The sequence below is a fragment of the Episyrphus balteatus genome, chromosome 4 (assembly GCF_945859705.1).
Source record: "Episyrphus balteatus chromosome 4, idEpiBalt1.1, whole genome shotgun sequence".
NCBI lineage: Eukaryota > Metazoa > Arthropoda > Insecta > Diptera > Syrphidae > Episyrphus > Episyrphus balteatus.
The window spans coordinates 75,647,087-75,673,361 of NC_079137.1; the positions used below are offsets into that span (position 1 = coordinate 75,647,087).

Below are 26,275 nucleotides of genomic sequence, written 5' to 3' on the forward strand. Positions count from 1 at the left end.
ATGAGATGCACCAAAATGTCCATAGAGATGAAAAAGCTTTTTGCTGAGGATAGGGGTTGTTAAAAAAAATACGAGTACCTCTCGAAAGTGAGATGAGGCTTTTATTGGGGGTTGATATTATAGGAAAGAAGAACGTGCTATAATGTCGATTTACTTAGCTTTATATTTTCATAGATGTGTATATATTTGTATTGTTTTATGGTGTACCCCTCATCCGATTGGCCAAACCATCATTGACTTGAATGGTGTTGTATCTTATAGAAACAGCTTTTATAATCATGTGGGTAGCTTATAAAATGCATATATGCTTATTACCTATGATTTATGTAAGTTTACATGTGTAGTTGGGTTGTTTACAGGGTTTTTGGATTTCTGAAAAGGGATTCGTGGTTATTGGCATAAGCTTATAATTTTTATATGTTTTGTGTCTGCCGAAATAGGTGACTTGGCTGAAAAAATGAGGTAAATGAAAACATAAAAAAATATGCCTGCCTGAAAAGTTAATGAAATGCATTGTATTGTATTGTATTTTATTGTAGCTGAAATTATTACCATTTGTTCATTTCTTAAACCTATATTGCACAATTTACAGAGATATGGTGCAACTCTACCTTACTACTGAAAAATAATAAAATTTTTATTACAATTATCACAGAATTCAAGTTAAAAGAAGGAAGGAAAAGCTACAAGAAAAACCTTCGAATTTAATTCTTTTGGTTCCGTATGTTTTCACAACTTTTTTAACAAAAGTCTAGATTTATAATTGTACAAAAAAAAAAAATACGAGATACATTAAGTGTCGTCCAAGTCCAAACAAAAAAGCAGTAAATTTTTTCAATTTAATATACAGGGTGTCCGGTAAAAAATGGATAAGCCTGAAATGGCTGATAGCTAAACTTATGACTGTACTAAAGCCAAATAGAAAAAATTTCTTTCGCAACCAGTTTAAAAAATATTAGCTTTTTTTCGTGCAGTGTATTTTAAATTTCATTATCTTACGTTTTCGTTCACCACAACCACGAATGAATGGATTTTTTAAATTTCTTTTTTTTTAAATATTTTTCTACAATAATTGACTAAAACCATAAGCACTTAAAAATTTGTATAGCTGTTGCACTTTTTCTTTGAAAAAATATTGAAATTCGTTTTTCGATGCAAAATGTAAAAAAAAATATTTTATAAAAAATTTTAAACACCTGTGGTATAAAAAAATCTATAGGAATGTGCGCGTCCAAGGGGGATTGCAGAGTGGTAATAGTTTTTATCAAATTTAGAGTTACTAGGAAGTTATTGGTACCAAAGTGCAAAAAAAGCCTATTAATTTAATAAATTATTTTAACTGTATAATCTTAAGTTTTTTTTTTCACATTGCTGCGTTAAATGCGTGGATTCTATTAGTTTTTTTTAATCAGTCATAGGTATTTTGAAATAATTTTTCTAATACATTACCAAAAAAAAAAAGTTATAACCGTTGAATAGTGGCTATAATTTAACTTTTTTTTAAATGCAAAGTAGAACAAAAAAACATTTGTTTGCTCAGTTTAAGCATGGGCATATAATTGTGCATCGCAATAGCTTTTTCTCAATTTTGAGTAAATGATCTCTTTTTAAAAAAATATTGAGATTTTCTTTCCCGTTGGCCTAATGCAATCTTATCAAAAATGTTGGTACGTTTTCGAATTTATGTTGAGTTCCCAATCTTATTGGGCTTCGAAAAACATGAAAAATTTTTGTTAGATGCAATTTTATTAAGAGATATAATAACCCCATTTTTATTTTATCTTTTTAAACTGATATTTGCCAAATTAGCAAACAAATCATTTTTGTCTAAAGTTAAATTACTTTTTTGTAGCCACTATTCAACGGTTATTCATTTTTTTTTGTATGGTAATGTATTAGAAGAATTATTGTAAAATATGACTGATCAAAAAAATTTATGGAATTCATGCATTTGTCGCAGCAATGTGAAAAAACTTAAGATTATACAGTTAAAAATAATTTATTAAATTAATAGGCTTTTTTGCACTTTGGTACCAATAACTTCCTAGTAACTCTAGATTTGATAAAAACTATTACCATTTCTGCAATCCCCTTTAGACGCGCACATTCCTATAGATTTTTTTTATACCACAGGTGTTTAAAATTTTTTATAAAATATTTTTTTTTACATTTTGCATCGAAAAACGAATTTCAATATTTTTTCAAAGAAAAAGTACACGGGCTATAAAATTTTTTAAGTGCTTATGGTTTTATTCAATTATTGTAGAAAATTATAAAAAAAAAAAAGAAATTAAAAAAATCATTCATTCGTGGTTGTGGTGAACGAAAACGTAAGATGATGAAATTTAAAATAAACTGAACGAAAAAAAGCTAATATTTTCTAAACTGGTTGTGAAAGAAATTTTTTTTATTTGGTTTTAGTAGAGTCATAAGTTTAGCTATCAGCCATTTCAGGCTTATCCATTTTTTACCGGACACGACACCCTGTATTTTGAGATTACAAAACGTTTTAATCAAAGTTCCAAGTCCTTATAATTTTTTAGTTCTAGTTGATGGCCAATTTTTAATAAAATCAGCTTAACCGTTCTCGAAATATAAACATAAACTTCTCGTAGCATCTTAGTTAGTTAGAATAGTTAAAATATCAATTGAAATACATTTGAAATTAAAAAAAAAAAAACAGAAATATTTAGTGTAAAATAGTTGCATTAAAAAAAATATTTTTTTGAAATAAAAAAAAAATTTTATTGCAACTTTAAATAAAAATGTTATTGCATTGAAAATTAAATTTTGATTGCAAATGAAAATATTTTGCATAAAAAAAAATTTTATTGCAAAATAAAAATTGTTTGCATTGAAAAAAAAAAAAATCAATGCAAAATGTGAGCATTAAATATTTTTTTAATATTCGTCGAATTTCTTACAATTTTGGCCATTTGCCCATATATTTGGTGACCATATTTCTAGCGGCAAAACCTGGGACAGATACAAAATTCGTTGGATTGTTTTGAAAACATTGGTCATTTAAGTTGTTTACGAGGAAGTCAGAAATCAAGAAAACGGTTTTATAATAGGTATTGTTAACAACGGGAAACCGACGAAATTACGAATACCAGAGTTACGGGCGACAGAGTTACGAGCGTCAAAGTTACGCGATAACGAAGTTACGAAAAACTAGAGTTACGAATTCTAGAGTTATGTTAAGCTATGACATATGATTTTTGGGTTGGCAACAATTGCGAGGAACGATATTTAATTATGGAAATACAAACAAGAGATTAACATTTTTCTCATTGGTCAGAACTAAATGAGTTAAGCGAAAATGGGTGTTATTTAATCTTGTAAAATTTTGATTGGATAGGTATAGATATACATATATTAATACATACCTATATATATAAAAAAAAAACATAAGTATACTTATGTAAGTTTGGGGGACATAATTGAAATTAACTTCTTATTTGTCTAACTAATATTGCACCTACGTATTTTTTTTTCTATTAATTAATATAATTATTCATAGCGTATTTTGTAATACCCACTTTGTATATCTATACCTATCCAATCAAAATTTTACAAGATTAAATAACACCCATTTTCGCTTAACTCATTTAGTTCTGACCAATGAGAAAAATGTTAATCTCTTGTTTGTATTTCCATAATTAATTATCGTTCCTCGCAATTGTTGCCAACCCAAAAATCACATGTCATACATATCTTAACATAACTTTAGAATTCGTAACTCTAGTTTTTCGTAACTTCGGTTTCGCGTAACTTTGACGGCCGTAACTCTGTCGCGCGTAACTCTGTTATTCGTAACTTCGTTACCATTTCGTTAATAACTTCTAAAAGAATAATTTTTAAATAAAATAGTGAGAGCTGTTTTTTAACACCACTGTTTTCTTTACAAAGTAGGTATTTAGAATTTTGAATACAAAATTCAGAGAATGTGGAAATACGGGACAATCATGGGACACTTATGTATACGTCCCAGATTTCTTAAATAAAAACCCGGGTTTCTTAAATAAAAACAATATTAAAAAAAATATTTAATGGCCACATTTTGCATTGAATTTTTTTCAATGCAGTCAATTTTTTAATTGTATGTAATAATTTTTTTTTCAATCAAAATATTTTTATTTGCAGCAAAAATTTTAATTTTCAATGCAAATATTTTTCAGTTGCAATAACATTTTTTTTAATACAAAATGCTTTCATTTGCAATAAATAATTTTGTAATGCATATATTTTTCAGTTGCAGTAAAAAAAATTTTTAATGCACATATTTTTTTAGTGGCGATGAATATTTTTTTTAATGCAAAAATTGTTTATTTGCAATAAATAATTTTTTTATTTGTAATGGAAAACCAATGCATTAAAAAATATGATTTCTTACAACCCTAGTTTAAATATATTAAAACCTCAATATTTTATTTTTACACAAAACCAATACTTGACCAATAGAAGGAATAAAAAGCCAAAAGGCATGTATATGTAGGTGCTTAATCTCTCTCCTTCATGGAAAGGAAGTTGATAAATTTCAAATGGTCACCAACTGGTTTATGATAGGTATATTATTTGATATGTCCTTTGTAGTATATGGAAACTGCATTTGACACTTATCGAATATTGTTTTCTTGTCTTGTCCCTGCAACATTTTGTGTATTATTTATCAAAGACTTTACCTGTAGGTACGCACTTTTGAGAGAATTTTTTTTTTTCAGTAGCCTCAAGCGTTTTTTGTTTAATTTCATATCCTACGACTTTTTTATGGTTTGATACAGATTGATATTCTTTTTATTTTTATGTCTGCTGTTGTCTTAGAAAGCGTTTTTTTTTTTTTTTTTGGGGGGGGTTTTTGAAGGTTAAATTAAATCTCTTCTTTTGAAAACGATTCAAAAGGATTTGAGGATAAGTTATCAGGCATCATTTGTCATATTTTCTGAATGGAGGTAATATATCAAAAGAGTACAGTTTAACAAAGGTACTCTCTTGATACGACTCTTAATTAAGTTAAATATTCAAACAAATGAAGGCCCCTTATAGTGATTACCTATTAATATCTTATTACGTGCAAAAAATTTTAAATTAAGTGTTCTTTAAGAACAGATTTTCTCTAAAAACAGATGTGGTTTAATGCATTGACCTTTTCTCTGAATTGTATGCCTAAGATATTGGCATGCCCAATCAAAAAAAAATTATACATGTTCATTGTTCAATAATATTGAAAAACAAAACCATTATAAGCAAAAATAAAAACTATAAACATTTAATTTAAAATACTTACCACATCCGGTATGCATTTGTATTGTATAAACACAAAAATGGTATTTCCATATAAGGTAAAACGGTAATAGAAGGAATTAAATACGTCCTCACATACTCGTACACAATTTGCGATCTTTTTTGACCGTTTTTTGATTGGACAGACAAATCTTGTATCGATGTATTGAATAGTCGACCCATGCCAATATTCATGATTAAAATTATCATCCAACCGTAAGCCCCCAAAGCTCCAAAGATTTTCGTGGAAGGGAATTTGGAATACTGGAATGATATCGTATACACTAATACAATCATAAATATCATCTGGTTCAACATTGACTTGGATGGTATTCATATGGTCATTAAAAATGTTGAAACGGTTTTATTTGTGAAATTTATTTGATGTGAAGGATTTTGGCAAACATTAGTGATCAGATAAGTTTTGACCGTCAAATATAAAAGGTGTTTTTTAAACTTTAATTGTTAAGTGTTATTATGTAAAGTTATGTGTATTGTGTAACAATTTTGAAATATTAGAAAATAATTTTGAAGTGATTACAGTTGGTAAGTAATTTATTTATATAATATACTTAAAATGCGACTTCTTTATAATATAAGTTAAAATTTAAAACACTATCTTTGAAAATACTAAACCAATTAAAAAAAAAAAAAACTTTAAAATATTAAATTTTGTCTAGATTTGCTATTTATATATTTATGTAGCATTAATATCAACAATTTGTTTTTGTTTTAATTTTAATTGTAGAGGTTATTTTTTTTTTTATTTATTTAAACAAAAGAAACTTATTTTCGCAATTTTATTTTTTTGAAACTGATTTTCGCAAAATATTTCTTTAGTCAGCAGCTACAAGAGTTCAAGGGTAGTAATGTTCTAACTAAGTAAAAGTTTTTCCATACAAGACAGGGCAAAATATACTTAACACACTAGAGGGACACATTTGCTGAAATGCTGAGGGAAATGCAGTATTTTTTTCTCTCTGAATCTGAACTTGCCTTCAGAAACTCAAAATGTTTAAAAGTCCAGTTCTAAAAAATTTTTTTAAAAATTACATACTCGTCTGTTTTCATTTTCTAATTGAAAAATGTTGTTTTTTTTTAAACAGGGTGTCTTACACAGATGATTAAAATCTTCTTCGATAACAAATTCAGGGAAAACCGCCAGATGAAATGGGAAAAAGTTTTAAGAGATTTCAATCGTTATTAGTTTTTTTTTTCGAATAAAACTGATTTTTTAAAAATCAGTTGAATTTTAATTGTAGGACACCCTGCATAGTTGAAACTCAACTACTTACAAAGAGAACTCTTGAAAAAGGAAATTATGAATTCTGATTTAATTCTCATTTGTTTCAATATAATCCTTAGGCTGAAGTGGAAGGATTAAATTTGTATTTGTAGACAGGTTGATTCACACTGTTTCAAACATTTAAATTACATAAATTTTGTTCCTAATGAATTATTTCTGCAAAACAAATATAAAAAAAAAGTAATGTAGTTGTTGCATTATTGAAAACAAAACTTTTTTAGGAAAATGAAAAAAAAAAAACATGGGTAAAATTGGTTCCAAAAACTATCAAAAACCGGTTTTGAGTCCCAAATTATGAAATGCTATTTTTTCTATAAAATATTTCTTAAAATATTAGAGCCATTAAAATAATAGAATACAACACAACTTTCATTTTAAGATACTTTCATTGATTTTTGAGACAAATTAAAAAAAAAAAACATCATCATTTTGAAAAATATGTTTTTTTTTTTTAAATAAGAGAGGAAGTGGAGAATAAGAGAATAGGTGGAGTAAAGCAAATTTTCAATACTTAAAAAAAACACTCATTAAATTAACTTCGTTTTAAATTGAAATAGAAGAATAAACTACAAGCGTTTCAAAAATGTTTATCATGATATTTTAGGTTTTGCCGTTATGTTCAAAGTTTTTTTTTTCTGTTTGTCAGAAAATTTGTGAGAAAATTGCACCTACCACTTAAATAATTAAAAGTTGTTTACTTCTTTGCAATTATTTTCTTTACAAACTTTAGTCAGAATTTTGGTATTTTTTACTTTACCAAATTGGCAGAAATCTTTTGGAAAAAATTGGTTTAGATAAAAAAAAATACGATTAGAGCGGCAGTTTTTTACCCATAGAGGAACAAATTGTAAATACAAACGTTAAAAAAAAAATCATGAAAACAGGTGTTGTTCGCCCCACTTCCCCAATAATTTGCTTAAGTTACTCCACTATACAAGTACTATACAAGTATTTGAAAACTTAAAAGAATTCCACCAAAATCGAAAATTCAAATTATTTGATTATGCTATGTTAATTATTATGAATGAATTTGAACTTTTTGAAAAGTATCCAAAAAATTTATAATTTTAATATTGACAAAAATAAAAAGATTTTTTGTGCTTGGGTTTAATTGGCACTTTTTGGGTTCATGGTAAACCAAAACAATAGATAATCAACCTTTCCCCTCCTAAGATTTGCTTTTATAGTCTTGGGAGCAAAATTACAATTTTCAAACCCTGTGAGCCTAACTCGAGTCTTATGAGCTATAGTGCTAGAACCGTGCATTGTACAAAAAAAAACTGTTAAAGTATAAAATGTAGATAATTTAAACCTCTACATTTTTGCCAAAGCACTTTATTCGACTTAAATTATAAGAAATAAAATGCACGACTGGGTCGCACGAACTTGCTCTTAGGGTTAAAGTTGCTTAAATTTTTAAGACTTTTTATAAAGAAATAAAAAATAAAATTCGCTTTTTAAAAAAATAAAATAAAATCTGAAATCAAATTGCCCTCCAAAACAAGTATGCAGTTTTGATTGATATATTAAGATGCATTTTTAGAAAAAAAAATTTCAAAATCGTACTTTAGCTTAAAACTAACATTTGAATTTTTTAAACAAAATCGTTGGAGCCGTTTTCGAGATATTTCAATTTTACTAAAATCGGTATATGACAAGTACCGTTATTTTTGGTCCAAAAAAATTAATTCCAAAAACCCCTCTGGAGAGTCGCCAAATAACGCTACATACCAAGTTTGACATTAATCGGTCCATCCGTTTAGGCTGTAGCTCCTTATACAGACAGACAGACAGACAGACTGACAGACTGACAGACTGACAGACAGACAGACACACAGACGGACTTCCGGGACCCACTTTTTTGGCATTGTCTACCATCGTAATGTCATGGAAAAATGTTATCTCAACTTTTTTTTTTGTACGAATGCATAACTTGATATATAGTACCTATATCGCAAGTAATATATAGTACCTATATCGCAAGTAAAAAGTTATGATGAATACAAGGGTTTTTTGCTTCGAAAAACCCTGTTTTGTTGAGTTCAAACTGTTATATTTTTTTTATCTAACTTCAACTTTGGAAACTTTTATACTTTTTTGAAAACTGCAATACTGGGACAAGTTTCAAAAATAATAAACCAGAGTCACACAGTACAAATTTCTGTCGTCCTGTTGCTCTGAAATAAAAGTAAGAAATTGAGTTTTATGAAACTCGGAACTGTTGCAGAAAAATGGCGTATGAAATAAAACATATTTGTATTAATTAATTGTTTCTTATTGTTAGGCAATGTTTTGGTGAAAGAATTGTAAAAAACAAAAATCAATTATAGGCAGAGGAAGCAAAACACTGTTGCAAAGTAGGGATTTTTCGAAATTTCACAAGAACTGTAAGTATTTGGGATGAACAAGTTACCCAATTCTGAGAGATCTTAAGTTAGCCTATCAGCCCATTTCGTTTAATCCATTACTTTTTAGACACCCTGTATATGCAACAAAATAATAAAAAAAAAAAAAACTATGCAAACAAATTAATATAACTTTTCAATAAATAAAGAATTTCAATATGAACAAGTTTGGCTACAGTTTGGATACAGTTATTTGTGTAAACAGTTATTTTTGTATGGTAAAAATACCATCAGAGTGAATTACTTTTACCATAAATATTGAAAATAGAAGGTATCAAATGATGAGGCATCCCATTTGATAAAAATTCGAACAAAACGAAAATTTCGATTTAATTTTTCTTTTTTTTTTCTTAAATTTCCCTTTTTTTTTTTATTTTTATGAATATAAAAACAGCATTAAAATGAAGAAAACAAAACAAAAATCAGCGAAATCGGTTAAGACGTTCTCGAGTTTTTGCCAAAATTACGCACCCACAATTTTTGTAAAAGACAGATTTACTTGAAAACTGGAAATTGCTCTGCTGACCTCAAAAGCAAATTAAAAAAAAAAAAAAAATATTTTCCAGATGAGTATCAATATATCTATCATAATTTCATAGTCACAACCCAAGCACAAATTTGACCTGTGTAATATAGGATATTAAATGGTCCCTACTACATTAATTCAATAATTATTTTCTGTTTTTTTTTTTATATGACCAATAGAATTTCAATTTCAAAAATAAACTTACCCATGTACTTCTGACATGTTTAAACAACTATTAAAAAAATATTAAAGGAGAATGGGCATTTTGGACGTTGAGCGGCCATCAATAAAATTGGTATCAAATGAAAGAATAATAGCCCAGGAAAAACTTTTACTATGGACGTTTCGCTGTATTGCGTTAAGAATGCAAGATAATGCAGTATTAGTATTGTTAATGCATTGTTCAATGTATGAAGGAAAAACTGATTTATATTTTTATATGGAATTTAAAATATGATGCTCTGTCATTTTCCCCGAGCATGAAGACATTAATCTTGAAAATCCGACCAATAGAACTCATAATATAAGATTTTTAAGACAACCATTTCAGGTTCGAAAGTTTTCAAACAATTCAAAGTAACAAAAAATTGAACAAAAAAACTCTAAAAATAGGCTTGAATTTGTTGTTTAAAAATGCTTATAGTGTGGGTTCTAGTGGTTGGATATTCAAGATAAAGGTCTTCAGACTCAGGGAAAATGACAGAAAATAATATTTTGCACTTAAAATACACAATCGAGTTATAACATTGAGACATATATAAAGTGTTAAATGCAAAAATGCATTTTATTTGTTATTGAAATACATCACAGGGATAAAACTTCTGCACAATATATGTAAACCTTAATTACATCAAAAAATAAAAAATTCATTCCTGGCCGCGTAACGTCCACGTTTCATACAAACTTGCCCATTCTCCTTTATAGTAAATTCAAGATAGCTCAACTACAATAATATCAGTTTTATTTATATGAAATTCTATCTTATTTAAAAATGCTCCTTTTTCTTTCTTTTAAAAAATTGTCTATTTCTAATAATTCTCTTAAATAAATCTAATGAATGTTTCAAGTGAAAAAAATTATAATTGCATTTGCTATTAGTTATATGTATGATCGTTGACTTCTCAGTTTTTAATATCAAAGAGTATTAATGACGAACCGTCAATATTTCAACAAGTGGTTTAGGGTTTTGTTCATTAAATAAATAATTAAAACTCTGTATAGAAATAAGGTTTCCTTACTATACACCAATTTATAAACAGAACATACAAAAAACTATAGGTACTGAGTATTAAATTTGTATAAATTTACGACTTGAGTTCCACTTGAGATGAACTAATTTATGGTTTGACCACTCTTCAAAAAATTTTATGACATCCTTTATACTTAAAGTGTCGTGTGTGTTTTTTTTTTGTGCAGACATAAGTGCATTTTAAAAAACAAATCTCATTTTTCAGCATCACGCAATTCAAATGAAAAATATTTTCACACTTCTTTGTGTGACGGCGTGGATATCGGTTTGGGTACGGGTGAAGTGTGTGTTTCGTTTTAGTCACAGAATTGAAAATAGTAAAAAAGCTGCATTGTTTTAATTTTCCAAATATCGGCCGAATTCATTAATGCAGTGATGCTTTTGCATCAAAAAATAAATCTGGTAAAGATTTATGTTGTGATGCAAAGGCAGTGATTTGTGATTTCAACCATTATTTTCATTTGTAGTCTTTAAATTCATAAATATTATAGAGACCAAAAAAAAGTGTTTGTTCAAAATTAATTCGTTTAATTAAAACAATAATAGTACAACAATAATGGAATTCAATTCAATTTTGTTAAAATTATTATTTTTTTGAGTATTAGAATTTACTTTGATTTGTCAATTTATTACAGGACATCTTTTTTGTACACAATGAGGTAATTAAATTAAAAAGAAAACTTGAAAAAAAAAGAATTCTTGTATACAAAAAATTAATTTATTTGCATAAGAATTCTATAATATATATTTTTGATTTGAATAAGTATAAATTTATTTCAACTCAATTTTTTACTATATGCAGTCTAAAGTGGGTCAAAAAAACACTTTTTGAGAGTTGTGAATGGTGAAGACTAAGAAGGATTTAAAAAAAATAATCGAAATCGGTGAATATCTTCTGCCTCCGGATTGGCCTTGAAACTTGAAAAAAATTTGAAAACTTGTATTTTTAGAAAACAAAATTGTATCGAACTAACGCCTTATTTTTTTTTAATATAATAGCATTGGATAACTCTTTTATGAGCTAAATATTAAGTAGAAAAAAATGGTTTAAATTGGGCAAACTTAAACAAAAAATCCAATAAATAACATAACAAAAAGGTCTAAAATTGTGTTTTCCTACTTTAATACTATTTGTTCTTTTTTTTATTTAATTTTTTTTTGTTGTATATAAACGTTTCCACATAAATCCAAGAGAATAAGGCATTATGGTGATCAATTATTTTTTCTAAAAATACAAGTTTTAAATTTTGTTCAAGTTTTAAGGCCAATCCGGAGGCAGAAGATATTAACCGATTTCGATTATTTTTAAACCTTTCTTAGCCTTCACCATTCGCAATTTTTCCGCGCTATTTTGAAATTCGAACAAAATTTTTGTTCAAACATTTTTGACCCAGCCTTATGCACTGTATACCTGTTAAAGAACTAAAACAAATATCGTTTTATTATGTCAGTAGATGAGTTAAGTGATCACCAAAAACCTATTCGATACGATTTAATATTGATGATCCAACCAAACTGCTCCTTCAACCATTATTTTCAAATTCCGGTCAATTGTTCCTTATAACATCTACTCTTTGATTTTTTAAAGATCTATAACACTTATAATGTTTTAGTTTCAGTTTGGCGAAAAAATCCTTGTTTTTTCTGTTTCTTAGAAAGTCTAGTTTTTTTTAAATTTATTTTAATAAGAGCCAATTTTTCAATAGTCAGATAAACCTTAGTTAGAGCTTATTCCTAGGAATAAAAGTTCTTTTATATTGACATTTATTCCTCTGATAGAGTCTAACTGACGATTGAAAAATTAGGGCTTAAAAAACTAAAAAAAACTTGTCAGTTTATATAATATAATATATTAAAAAAATTAAAATTTTATAGGTTTCTAGTTTTAACTAAAATAAAACACAACAAAATGTGAACAAAAATTATTGAAAGCCTTAAAAAATGCATTGTTCTCTGTATAACAAAATCAAATCAAATTAAAGAGAAACAATACAAGTACCCATATTAATTTATTAGCTTAATATTTAATAATCCAGTAATTAAAAAAAAAAATAAGTAATCAAAATTTAATAAACAAATAACACTGGTCAACAAGGTTTTTGCCACAAGAACCAAAATATACTTTTCCAGTAGTTTTTGATGTGCTGAACTCGAATCTGAAGTCAGAAAATTGTTATTGGCCTCCGTTTTTTAAATATTACCGTTAGAAAATGTAAAAAAAACGTCATTTTGGCGGCTTTCGAGGTTATGTTTTTATGTGGGGTAATACATTATGAATAAATTTGTAACGGTGGCTATAAGAAATGATTTTATTCTTTCAAAAAATGTTTAAATCTTTCCGATATCTGTTTTACTGCCCGAGATATTTAAAATTTAAGCAGCGGTCTTTGAATCAGAAACAACACTGGCCAACCAAATTAAACTTTTTTTGCCACAAGAACCAACATATACTTTTCTGAAGGTTTTTGGGTTGCTGAGCTCGAATCCGCAGTCAGAAAAATTTTATTAGCCTTAGTTCTTGAAATATTACCGTTATAAAATGCAAAAAAAAGGTTTTTTTTATAACGGTTATATTTCAAGAACGGAGGCTAATAGAATTTTTCTGATTGCGGATTCGTGCTCAGCAACCCAAAAACCTTCAGAAAAGTATATTTTGGTTCTTGTGGCAAAAATTCTGTGACCAGTGACTTAATCTTTAAATTAAGTTTATTTTCTCTTTGGCTTATTAACTGAAACTTAAGATATCTCGAGCAATAAAAGAGATATCGGGAAAATTTAAACAGTTTTTGAAAGTAGAATATCAGTTCTTATAATAACCGTTACAAATTTGTTTCTAATGAATTACCCCACATAAAAACAGAACCTCGAAAACAGGCAAAATGACGTTTTTCAGCATTTTATAATGGTAATATTTCAAAAACGGAGGCCAATCAAATTTTTCTGACTTCAGATTCGGATTCAGCACCCCGAAAAATACTAGAAAAGTATATTTTGGTTCTTGTGGCAAAAAAAAAGTCAAATTTTGTTGACCAGTGTAATCTACGGTGTTGAACTTATGTTAACGCTGTTTTACATTAATTTAAAAATTGCGTGCAATAGCAGACATTCCATTCACAAATTAATATATCCTTTCCATCTACTATATATTTAAAACTTTTGTTCTTTTGAATAGATTATCCCGCCCCTTTTAGTTTTTGCAGTAATTTTTTTTTTTATTTTAGTAATGAAAATTAAAAATAAATAAAAAAAAAGAATTCATGAAATACGTGGGTGAATTGGAATCATTGTCTTAAATCAAAAATATGAATTAATAATGAATTTATTGATTGTTTTCGAATTATTTCCATGAGTGAAAGTGTATGGAAGAGATTTTTTTTCTGTTGGTTTTTTTTTATCATCGTAGATTTAACATTAAAATTCCTGGATTAACTCACATTTAGTTCAGTCAATGGGAAAAACTTTTTAAAAAAGTTATGATATTTTGATGCAGCATTGAAGACGAGTTTATTCTAAGTTAAAATATTAGTTTGCGAAATGTTTTAAAAAACATAAATTCAGGTTTTTGAGATTTTTACCTACAGAAAATAAACGTGTTTTTAAATTAACAAAAATGACAAATTAATTTCACTTTCAGCTTCAAACTAGTATTTACTATAATTAAAGACAAACTATATCAGCCTTTTTTATTTTATTAGATTTCACTAAACAGCTCTAAACGGCTGCGTACCTAGTTATAGAATTCATAAAGTTTTATGTAGCCTTTATGCAACGTTACATAAATTTCTATTTATAAAACATTTTCTTAGCGATTTTAGCTATGCTAGGTTTGTGTCCAAATAAGTACTTAAAATAGAAAATTATTACTTTTAATCACGACAAACAACTCCATCTGTCGATAAAACAACTCGATCTTATTCGAAAATTAACAAAAAAAAAAAAAAAAACAAAAAAAAAACAAAACGTGAGGTCGTGAGCGAAAGTTCCCGATGTCATATACATACATATATATAAATCATACATATCAAGAAAAAATTTCCAAATTTCTTATTTTTTGTTTTAGTTTATTTCAAATTGTTCACTTAATTGCAAATGTAATCCAAAAAATAAATTCTTTAATGAAAAAAAAAATATATATACATATATACAAATCATTGCTATGTTTTCTTTTTCTGAAAATTATGTGATGTTCAAATGACATTTAAACAAAATGTATTCTTATTCAGGCTTTAAACAACCTAAAAACGCGTTTAGCTTATACAATCTCTATTTAACGTTGCATAAAGTTTATAAATAACAATTTTCTGTTTAAAGACATTATAAAGAGTACATAATGCTATGCACTGTCTATGATGAGTTTATTAATAGGGCTCTATAGTATATGTTATGTATGTAGATAAGAAATGGATAAAATTAATAGGTACTGGGTGCAAGAAATAATAAAGGGCAACCATAATAATTGACTATAAAACACACCTTTCCCTTCTGATTGAATATTTATACTCCTCTAATTGACTTTTAATAATAAAATCAAATACAATGGTGCAAAGTGCTTCATTTTAAATTCTTGGTAAAAGGCAGCTAACAGTTAAATCTGATTAACAGCTCAAATACCAATCAGTTAAAAAAATTTTAGATTCACAACAGACTTTATAACAATTTTTTTTTTTTTTTTCAATCAACAATCTACGCCAGACGGTTTCAAGCCTATTAAAATGATATTTTCCTAGATGAGACATAGTAGATTATTCGAACAGAATCTGATAGTATCCATTACCTTCCAATAACAAATTCATGGAAGATGAAAGTATATTTTGCATAAAAAAGCAAGAATTTTTTCTCAAAATTGTAAAAGAAAGTTGAAATATCATCTAAATTGTAAAACCCATAAGGCTTATCCTGAATGCTTAGAAACTTGTTCTATTCTCCAACTATCACGAGTTGAATGTTAGTTTTATTAAAAATCTCCAATTTGAGTTTTTTTACTCATGAAAAAGGCAGATTGATTGTCAGCAAAAAAAAAATCTGCCTTTCTGGCCATAAAAAAAAAACTATGTTTTGTTTCTCAACTTGAAATTAAATTAAGCTTGACAAATTTTAAATAAAATCCTACTCTTTTTTCTGCCATCCAATGCTTTTTAACTAGAGAACCATTTTTTTTTTTTTGAGAAAGGCAACATTTAAAAATCAAGGTACGGTTTATATTTGGCATTTGGTGTTACAATTTGTTGCATTCCATGCAACAATCTGCTAATAGATGATGAAGGTAGCAACAACAAAAAAAAAACATGAGAATTGAACACATCCCAGTGCCCAGGATTCAGAACTTCTTCTGAAGGATATATGAATGACCACTTCAGGTGGATGAATTCAAGCAGTAAATATTTTGAGAATTACGTTCAATTTAACATTTTAAAGGTTTATATGGAAGTGGATTTTTTTGTTTTTATTATGAAGAATGTATAGATGATTCCTGATTTTTCTGACCTAGGGATTTTTAATGGCTCGCTCGTGAGAGAAAAATACATTCGAGTGTATGAACGAATGAAGGTGAAGGGCTTATGAGATTAAAAGATAAAATGTTTGCATTGAATGAATGTTGACTGGTCATTGCCTAGTCTGTAGAATAAATGCAAGGAATGCAAAAATAAAATATGCCGATGGTGTTTTTGTATTTCTAATAGAGTATCTATCGATGATGCATGAAATAAATGTAAGTAAAAAGAAAATTTTGTAAACATTGCTGATAGAAATGATCAAAATAATAATCAAAATAATTCACTTTATTATGTATGTATATAATTTGAACCCATTTATAACATTTGAGTGCTCGTTAGTAACGCATGAATACAACTTGCAAGGCTCTACAGGATTTACCGCCAGAAAAATTCGTTCATAATTATCGAATGGGTGGTATATATTTGTTTTAATTACATTTTATTAAACCTATTACCTAAAGGCTTTATGACTTTAGAAGTTAATGTTTGAAAAGTTTTAACGGTTTCGGATTAATTTGAATACTATAGCTTCTTAGGTTTTCGAAATTGCTTCCGATTCCTTCTAATCGGTTACAAATGACAATTTGATTGCAAATTTAGTTATTTTTAGTTGTTGTTTTTTTTTTTTTATAAATGTATAATACATATATGTAAAAAATTTATTATAAAAATTAATTTAAAATTATTGTTTTATCATAAATATTTATTTTTTTAAGACTTTAAAAGTATACAATTAGTATTAGGGCCCTTAATGTTGGATTAGGAATATAAGTTTTTTTTTCTTTCAATATTCTAGGTGGTGATCGGTTCATACATATGCTGATGATAATAACAAAATTAACTCAATACCTATACTAACATTTTAAATAAACATTAATATTTAACATGGAAAACAAATCGAAAATATTTAAATTCAAAAATAAATGTGAAATTTTGAAAAAATCTAAAGTGTCTAAAGTGGAAGATAAAACCTATTCGCCGACTTATAAGCCAATAGCAACTTTGGTTTCAACAATAGTAACGCGATCAATGGTGGCAATAAAAAAGAAACTTCAAGATATTGATGAAGTGAGCGCATCGAAAAATTTAATTGATGATAAAAACATGGAGACATCTGAAAAGTCGGTTTTGAGCAAGGATACCATACAAAGGTACCTAGTTAGTTGAAACAAAAAAAAAAAACAGATTCATTAAAATTTGTAACTTTAATGAAAATTGAAATTAAAAAAATTAAATTTTATAGTTATAGTTTTAAATTGTATTTTATTAATTTATTTTATTTAAAATAATTTTATTGATTGTGTACTCAACTTCAGAAACGTTGTAAAAAATCATTTTCTTTTTAATGCATTTGCTTTCCACTACAAATTATAAAAGAGGCACATGCCTATTTCACATTTTTTTTGTATGCCAAAAAAAAAAAATTATTTGGAATGACATTTTTTTTAAGTGCAAATTTTTTTTTATTTACAATAAGTTTTTTTTATTTACAATGCCTGAATTTTTTTTTTGTTTTTTCATTTTCAAACGCATTTTTTAATTTCATATTTTTACAACCCTAGTTTAAAACCTGCTAACTGCTACTTGATAACTTCACAAACAAATAGATTTATCAATTGATTAAGGGCGATTTTATTCACTATAACTCAACTTTGGAAAAACTCTGAAATTCGCAAGCTTCAGAGTTGACCCCAACTCGATATTTGAATCTTAAGTTGAATGCTTGTTTTATTCAATAGTTTTTTTCTCAACATCCCAGTTTCAAACCAAAAGTTGGAAAACTTGTCGTTTTAAAAATATTCCTAGGATATTTGTGACAATTAATAAAAAAATCTGCCAATGTCAATTGCATTTTGAATACTAGGTCATTCCAATTGAAGTTTAAATTTTTTTTGGGAAAAATGAAGATTTTCCAAGACCACAAGAAGATATCCAAACCAAACTTTCTTTTGGGGAGTAAAATAAAAACTCAACAAGAGATAAACATCAATTTTTGTCACACAATTTTATTTATTTTTAATCTTTAATCAAAACACATACGTACATACTGCACATATGTACAGTACATTATATACCAATGAGAAAATATTATGCGATTCTTTTTTTTAATACTTTCAAAACAATAAAAAAAGAGATTCACGACACGTTTTTAGGGACACAAAATATTTGTTGGCTTTCTTTAAAACACTTAAAACCCATCAGTTTCCTCATCTTCAATATCCAAAACATTAGGTAGGTAATGGAATGTTGACAACAATAATTTTTAGGTATTTTTTTTTAATTTGAAAAAACTTTTGACACAAAAATAAATATAAATAAATGACATATTAAACTTAAATCTCAAGTTTGCTGGGCAAACTTCTCATATTTTCGAGAGTTGAGAAAATAGAAAGTTGACAAAGGGCACGTTCAGGGACTTGATATTTAGGTAACGTCATTTTCTGAACGGAAATTTGAGTAAATTGACTAAATTAGTTTGGATACGCCATTATTGTCAAATTTCGAAATTTACTTGAGAATTTTAGAGATCTCATGGGGCAGGCAACAAATTTCACATCACTTTAATAAATAAATAATATTAATTATAACCGATACTGCATTTTTATACTCGTTTTTCACACAAATAGATTTAATTTTGCTAAAATAATTCTGTATTTAAAACAATCAGCTGTCATGTTGACAAAAAAACTTTCCTAATTTTTTAGGGAAAAATTTCTTGCCTAATTTTCCAGTCAGCTTTCCAATAAAATTACCTAAATTTGAAAGATATTTTTTGACAGCTAACCAATCAGAGCACGAGAAATTACCTAAATATTTAGTCCCTAACGTTTCTGAACCTGCCCAAACTCTAGATTCAGTCTTTGACATTTGATAACTTCAACTTTCAGTGAATAAAACCAAATTCTCAAGTTGAAACTAAAAATCCTAAAGTTATATTCAACTTCGACTGAATAGTTTTAGTTTTTAATATTTTTGTCAGGAGTGTAAAAGTCAAGTTGCAGGTTTGCTTTTAATGCTGACGATATTACATTGATTTGACACTTTGCTTGCATTTACATTACGAATTTTGTAGAGTATAATGTACTGTACAATGTACATTACATAATGTATAATATGTAAGCTAGATATTATCTAGTCTTATGTACCGATTTACATTCGGGGCCTTTGCTAAAATTTTATTCAGTACAAATATGTTAAGTGATGCAGTACATAAAAGACTGTAATCAATTTATAAAAGTTTGTACTCAGAATAATATGTGAGTTATAAACTCATCTATTCGAAACAAAAACCAATAATAAAATGGAGTTGAGTACAAAACAATCTATATTCAGTACATCAAAGACTAAACTAAAAACATAAAAGACTGTACTCAGTAACTTATGTATGCTGTACTGAGATATTAATATGTTTTAAATGTAGGTACATATTATGACTTTTTAATCACAATAAATGTGTAAACGCACAAGTTAAAAATTTAGTGTACGAATAATTTATTTATTTGTACAGTACGTTTTCAACAAGCACGAAATGTACGTGAAATATATATAGCAGGTTGTTTTTTACATAAATAAGTGATAGTCTTGTACTTGTTAAGATCCAATTTGTTGTTAGGAATAATTTGTATACCTAATATTTGTTAGATAGAAAATTTGATTCATTAAGTTCAGTACATAGACAATGTTAAACAAAATCAGTACAAGGAACTATATATTTGCAATCTTGTGCAAAGATTTTTCATAGGAGTTTCAGCATTGAGTTTGTCGCTTACACCCTCCTGTGTTGGTATCCGAAACTCTCAAAAAAGATTAGAATGCTAATATATAGTTTAGTACTTCTGATTGGTACTTCTAGAGCGTACTTTTCACAGGCATAATGTTTCACATTTTTGTTTCTTTTTGTGTCCCATTTTGATATTCTTGAATTTTTCTATTGAACACGTAAGAATAATTGGTACTCATAGACCTTGAAGAGTGTTTTAAATAATTTTGATGAAATTGAAATATTGCATTTTATGTATGCATTTTAAATGCAAATCAAACCTGTATGAAAAAGAAATTGTATTGAATATGATATTTCGTTTTCATTTTCCAAAGGTCAATTGTTTTCAACCAGAAACTGTAACATAATTCAAAAACCAATTAATATTTTAATCCATATTGCCCTAGTAATGTGTCTCAAAATATGTATCTTTTACTCAGAAAATATTAAGCTCTCCTGAAATACTATGGTTACATTCCCTAGAAAATAGACCTATCATGTGGTTTAATTCATTTTGATAACAATGAAATTATTACACATCTCTGCGTTACAGTTTATCATCACATCATCCATCGTGTCATATTAATAAAGACATCATGTTTTCAATGCATATAAAGGGTATTGATAGGGTTGATAAAACGTAAATGAAAAGGGCATGAAATTTAAAGGTTATTAAATATCAATATTTTTTTTTCAACCACGAAACCACAAAAGCAAACCACCTACGTTTAATATGCATTCCAAACTTTGAAAAAAAAAAAATCACTGGCATGTATGAAATTAATTACAAACACCTGTGAAATCACTTTCTGCATTCCCCATAATAATGATGTCTGTAAAATCGCATATCAAGCAAAACTTTGCATTGACAAATCACAAAAACATTGACTTTCCCAAAAAGAGAGGAACACAAAATCGAATCAATACATTGGATTTAGTGTCATTATTTAGGGGTTCATATTCCGCAACCATCTCTATGGTCATCTCATAACCATTTCTTTTCAGCGGTATCAATTAAACTGTGTTTGAATGAATTTCAAAACCACACATATGCACCACTTTTTGTGTGGGTATGATGATGATGATGATGATGATGGTTACCCAGGACAACACAATTTCAAATTTAATTGAATACATTTCTGCTTTTACATATGTGCAGAGAGTTTTAAAATTGTATGCAAGAGTGTTCTTAGAAACAGCAGGTGGGTATATAACAATCTTCTCATCATTATAATTAGTTTAAATGATTCTTCACCTTGGAAAATTTGCAAAAAGGATTAAAATTTATCTCAACAAAGAGTGCGTACACTTTGAGAAAAAAAGACTTAGTTTATTCGCACTAAATAGGATTATGTACTTCTGAGAAACCTGTCTACATATATTTTTAAAACACGAAAAATATTTATATAAAAAAAAGATGAAATTTATCAAGGATATATGTATCTTTTTGTTATTTTTGTTTTTGAAGTGGGTGACTGTGGTGTATGCGTACTTTTTTTAAAATTTTTCTGATATTATTGTCGTCCGAGTATTAGATATTTTGATACAAAATGATTTATATACATATTTAATAAGAAACATTATACAATATTTTTTTTTAATTTTTTGTATGCATTTATAAATTGTTTGCTAACAAAAATTGAAACAACGGACCTTGGATTCGGATTAAGCGCATCGATATTAATTTAAGGTACATATTGATTTAATAATAACAATCTTTAAATACTTTTTCTTGAATCAAATCAACATTTTAAATAACTTCTCTATAGGTAGAAATAATATAGTTGTTAAATTCATTTTTAATCTACATTTATCTGTAAAACCAAAAAAGACGAATATGAAAGATAAATGCGGTTGCCTATTAAATAAATTCTACTTGGGTCACTGTGGTGTATACGCAACTTTAATTTTTATTTTAAAATTACAATAGTAAAGACCACATTTTCTATTATTTCTTACGTCCATTTTCTGATCATTTAAATTGTTTAAGTAGTTATTTGAATTTTGTTGATATAGAGAACATTGATCGGGGTGATTTTGATGAATTTTAAACAGGAAGGAAAAAGTAAAAGTATAGAGAATAATAAACAAATTAATTCAGCTATTTTTCTTCTGCTTTTCAAAATACTGTAAACATATATGTATGTATTTGAACAAAAAAAAAATCTGATTATTCTGTAATAAATACGCTTAAGCCTTAAATGCTGCTGAAGCGAAATCAAAATTTTCATTTAAAACCAACGCAACGAAATCGTAAATGAGAACTTTGTTATTCTTTTCGTTGCACAGTACGCAGCTTGGCCAACGAAATTCTTAAAATTTTGGTGAAATTTACATCATTTGTCATTTATCCTACTCTTATTCAATTTTTTGAATATTCATTTTTATTCCAAAAATAAACAATTAATTTTTTGAATTAGCACCAATTTTTCAATTGTCAGATAAACCTCAGTTAGAGCTTAGTAATAAATTACTTTGTAGGAAACTATATTAGTTTCATTAAATTCATAGATAAAGAATATTTTCTTATTCTCATAAATTGATTGTTTATTTAAACAAACACTTTCGAGAATTGTTCTCATCTTCATTTTTTTTTTTTCAAAATAACTTTAATTTCTTAAAATTTAAAATTTGTATAAATTGACTTTTGTATAAATTTAAATTCAAATTCAAAATAATATTTTTCATTTGCTTCAACCTGAAGACGAGAAAAATTCTCGAAAACGTTTGTTTTAACCAACAATAAATTTATATGTATGAGAATAACAAAATTTTATTTAGAAGTAGATTTTTAATTACTTTTCGCAAAAATATTATAAAACTTTTTTAAATTTATTAGTTTATCAAATAAAAAAAGTTAATAGGTAAGTAACAAATAAGTATAGTAAATTGTTACTCGGATTCTGCTTATATTTTTGCTTAAATAAGTGAGAGGGCTATTCTACAAAAAATTTTAAAATGTTGGGAAAAATTTATTTATCGTTTTGTAAGAATTTTAAATAATTTTTTTTTTATTTTGACGAACTTTTTGATAAACACTTTTTGTTATTTTTTTTGGGAGCGGGTCATAATTCTGCTTGTCAAAATTCTGTACGACAAAATTCTGTGGGGTCAAAATACTGTAAGACCATAATTCTGTACGTCATTATACTGTAAATACAAAATTCTGTACGTCAAAATACTGTATTTACAAAATACTGACTTGCAAAATTCTGTTTTGTAAAATTCTGTACGGCAAGAAATTTCCTTTGATAAAAAACACTAAATACTAGCTTTAAATATAATTATTGACAGTAAAGTTGTAATTTTATACAAACATAATTATTAAAGTAAAAAAGTAAATCAATTCTAGGAACACAAATCAAACTTTTCTTAAACATACAAAATACATTTTACAAAAAAAATATAAAAATCAATATAAATTTAATTTTTTTTTTCAATCCGTTTTAGGTATGCAACGTGGTTTAATTCAGATTGTTTTTTTTTTTTTTTTTAATAAGTGTAGTTTTGTTTTCTCTCTTTTTTTTCCGTAGCTCCTAATAAAGTACCTAGATTAATCAGCATTAGAAGCTTGCCTCTTTATATAGTTGATCTCTTAGAAATTCATAGTAAACCCTCTTTTAAATATATCTGTGTTTCAAAATTCTGTAAAAATGCTGTAAAAAATATAGTTTTGATAATGTAAAAAAGTGCGCGCGCACTTTTTTACATTATCAAAACGATATTTTTTACAGCATTTTTACAGAATTTTGATGTACAGAATTTTGAAATACAGTGATTTGACCAACCAGAATTTTGCTGTACAGAATTTTGACTTTCAGAATTTTGTTCGTACAGCATTTTGCACATACAGAATTTTGACATACAGTATTTTGGCATACAGTATTTTGAATACAGAATTTTGCAACATACAGAATTTCGACCCCAACCCATTTTTTTTTCTCAATATTTTGAGGTAAGGTAATATTTTTCAACTAAATTTAGTACGATTTATGAAAGAATTTTTTTTTCTCTTTTTAATCTAGTTTCAATCATCTCAATCTTTTCTAAAATATCTTAAATTTAGTTTAGCATATTAATAATTTCTATGCGTATTAATTGTTTAATACATATATTTAATAAGAGTTTACTTTACATCTTTGACTTCTAATAAACTGCATGGATTTCAATATTTTTGCTGTTTTTGTTAATCACTATTTTAAAGTGTCAATGAATGAGAACAAATTTCATGCTATGTAATGAATTCCAAAAAAAAAAAAATATAAGCTCAATACGAAAAATAGTTTTATTTTGGTACAAAGTCAACAAAAGGGTTATTTTCTAAAAACTACTAATATTTTTCAAAAATGATAAAAAAATAATATTACGTGCTAGAATTTTTCTGAAATCCGATTTGTATTCATATATGTAAATTTAATATAGGTTATCGATTTTTGTAGCGACATTGAAAAGTCCATTCTATATTTTTAAATCAAAATTATTCCCATTTCGTTAAGTGTACAAATTTCTACCATCGCTCTTCATTATTTAGCAAATCTCATTGAAATCAACTGATTTTCATCCTACAAATATCTGGCTTAGGTTAAAAGTAAAATCCACTTCATAAAACAGATGAATTCCTCAATTTCACAAGGACACACCATAATAATACCGAACACGGTAAACCCCAGTTTTGTCCGCATTGAGAAATATATAACAAAAAGCCGCGCGAATAAAGCATTAGATATTTTACTTATCTCTTTTTGTTTTGTTTTATTTTTTTTTTTAAATCAAATGATACTAATCCATATGAAGTGGTGTGAAATAGCTTATTATTATAAAACTCTAACTCTCTCCAATTAAAAAGTTTTCGACTTCACTCATCATAATGCTTCAAAAGTTGTTTCAATGAAATAATATCATGGGGGTTATTTTGGTTCTATAACTTCCAACAATAAATAACACAACAAAAACAATAGAAACGCACATGCTATTCATGTTTTAGCTTCGTCCCGGTCCGTGTTAATACACTTGTTGGATGAACCGACGAAACACAAGGATGACGATGACGACAATAAAAGCATATATTTCCATCAGTTTATATACCCTAACCAGGAGAATATGCAAGACTTTTGGGTGGTTAAAAATATCCTTGTGGCTTTAACCATACCTTTATTTTACCACCGGTGTTGAATTCATAGGTTCTGAACTTTGCATTCTGATGATTGAAGGAAAAGCTTTTTTCTATCTAATGTTCGAACGTACTCGTTTACCGGGCTTAACAAAAAAAAAGTGTTGAAAGCAGGGGTAGCATTGCATTCAACATAGCAAGCACATCAGAGATGGTTATTATTCCGCTTGATATGGCAAACGATATAGGGTTTAAGCTTAATAGAGTCCTTGGTTGTATTTCCTCGCCTCCGATTGGGTTATAGTAAAAATGTTGTTGAAGGGTGGTGAATATGTTGTCGGAGGTTATTTTGTTTTGTTTATTTGTCTTCGTATAATTTTTTTTTTGTAAAGAAAACATGTTTTGAAGAAGCTTATCAGGACGATACTGATGGCAACCGTTTGGTATTGAAGACAAAACACTGACGTGTCGGTTTTCCATTGCAACAAGTTGCATTGACTGCTTCCGATTCCGATTAATGCTCACTCCTGTATTTTGTTATTTATTTCCGTTTTGTATTTTTTTGAGTGCTGTTAGTGCGTTTTGGACCTTCTAAGTTGATTCATATTTGTGCATTCAGTGCACAAAAAAAAAAAAAAAAAAAAAAATTGTTATCAGTGAATTTTATTTTCGAAATTGATCAGAAATATTGAATTATGTTGATTTTGATAATAATTATTGAAATATCCATTTTAATTGGATTTTTTGAAATAACCAAACATTCTCAACGGTGTTTTATGATAAAAAAGAAAAGGTCTTGGTACATTCAACCGAGAAAAAATAATTATTTAATTAAAACTAATTAATCTAATTGCAGAGTGCAAGTGAATAAGTTTAATTTTTCCTGTGGCACACTAATTTCTCTGTGTGTGTTTTAAGATTGAATGATAAATAGTTTTTTTTTTTTATTTTTGTCATTTCGTATGATTATTTTTAATAGAAAAATGATGGTATGTTTAGCAAATGCATAAAACAAATTAATCTTTTTATGATATTTAAAAAAGATATAATGAAAAAGACGTAAGTAATAATGTATAATTAAAATTGATTTAATATTTGTGTTGATGTTTACTTGTTCTAGTTTTTTTTTTTTAATGGAAAT

At 27.2% G+C, this 26,275-nt stretch overlaps 2 protein-coding genes across 7 annotated transcripts in view; one reads left to right on the forward strand and one right to left on the reverse strand.

Moving 5' to 3' along the window:
* LOC129919867 (leucine-rich repeat protein SHOC-2) overlaps window positions 1–26,275 on the reverse strand; it is an 81,935-nt gene that overhangs the window by 54,453 nt on the left and 1,207 nt on the right. The window lies entirely within an intron of this gene.
* Window positions 5,629–26,275, forward strand: part of LOC129919864 (uncharacterized) — a 44,901-nt gene continuing 24,254 nt past the window's right edge. For 3 of the 6 annotated variants that reach the window (XM_056000950.1, XM_056000949.1, XM_056000951.1), the window contains exons 1-2: window positions 5,629–5,829; window positions 17,061–17,415. In XM_056000950.1, the coding sequence (XP_055856925.1) occupies window positions 17,150–17,415 (266 nt within the window). In that variant the 5' untranslated portion in view covers window positions 5,629–5,829; window positions 17,061–17,149. Of the gene's footprint in view, window positions 5,830–10,762; window positions 11,429–17,060; window positions 17,416–26,275 lie in introns of those variants that run through there. The other 3 variants (XM_056000952.1, XM_056000957.1, XM_056000954.1) reach the window with 2 other exon arrangements.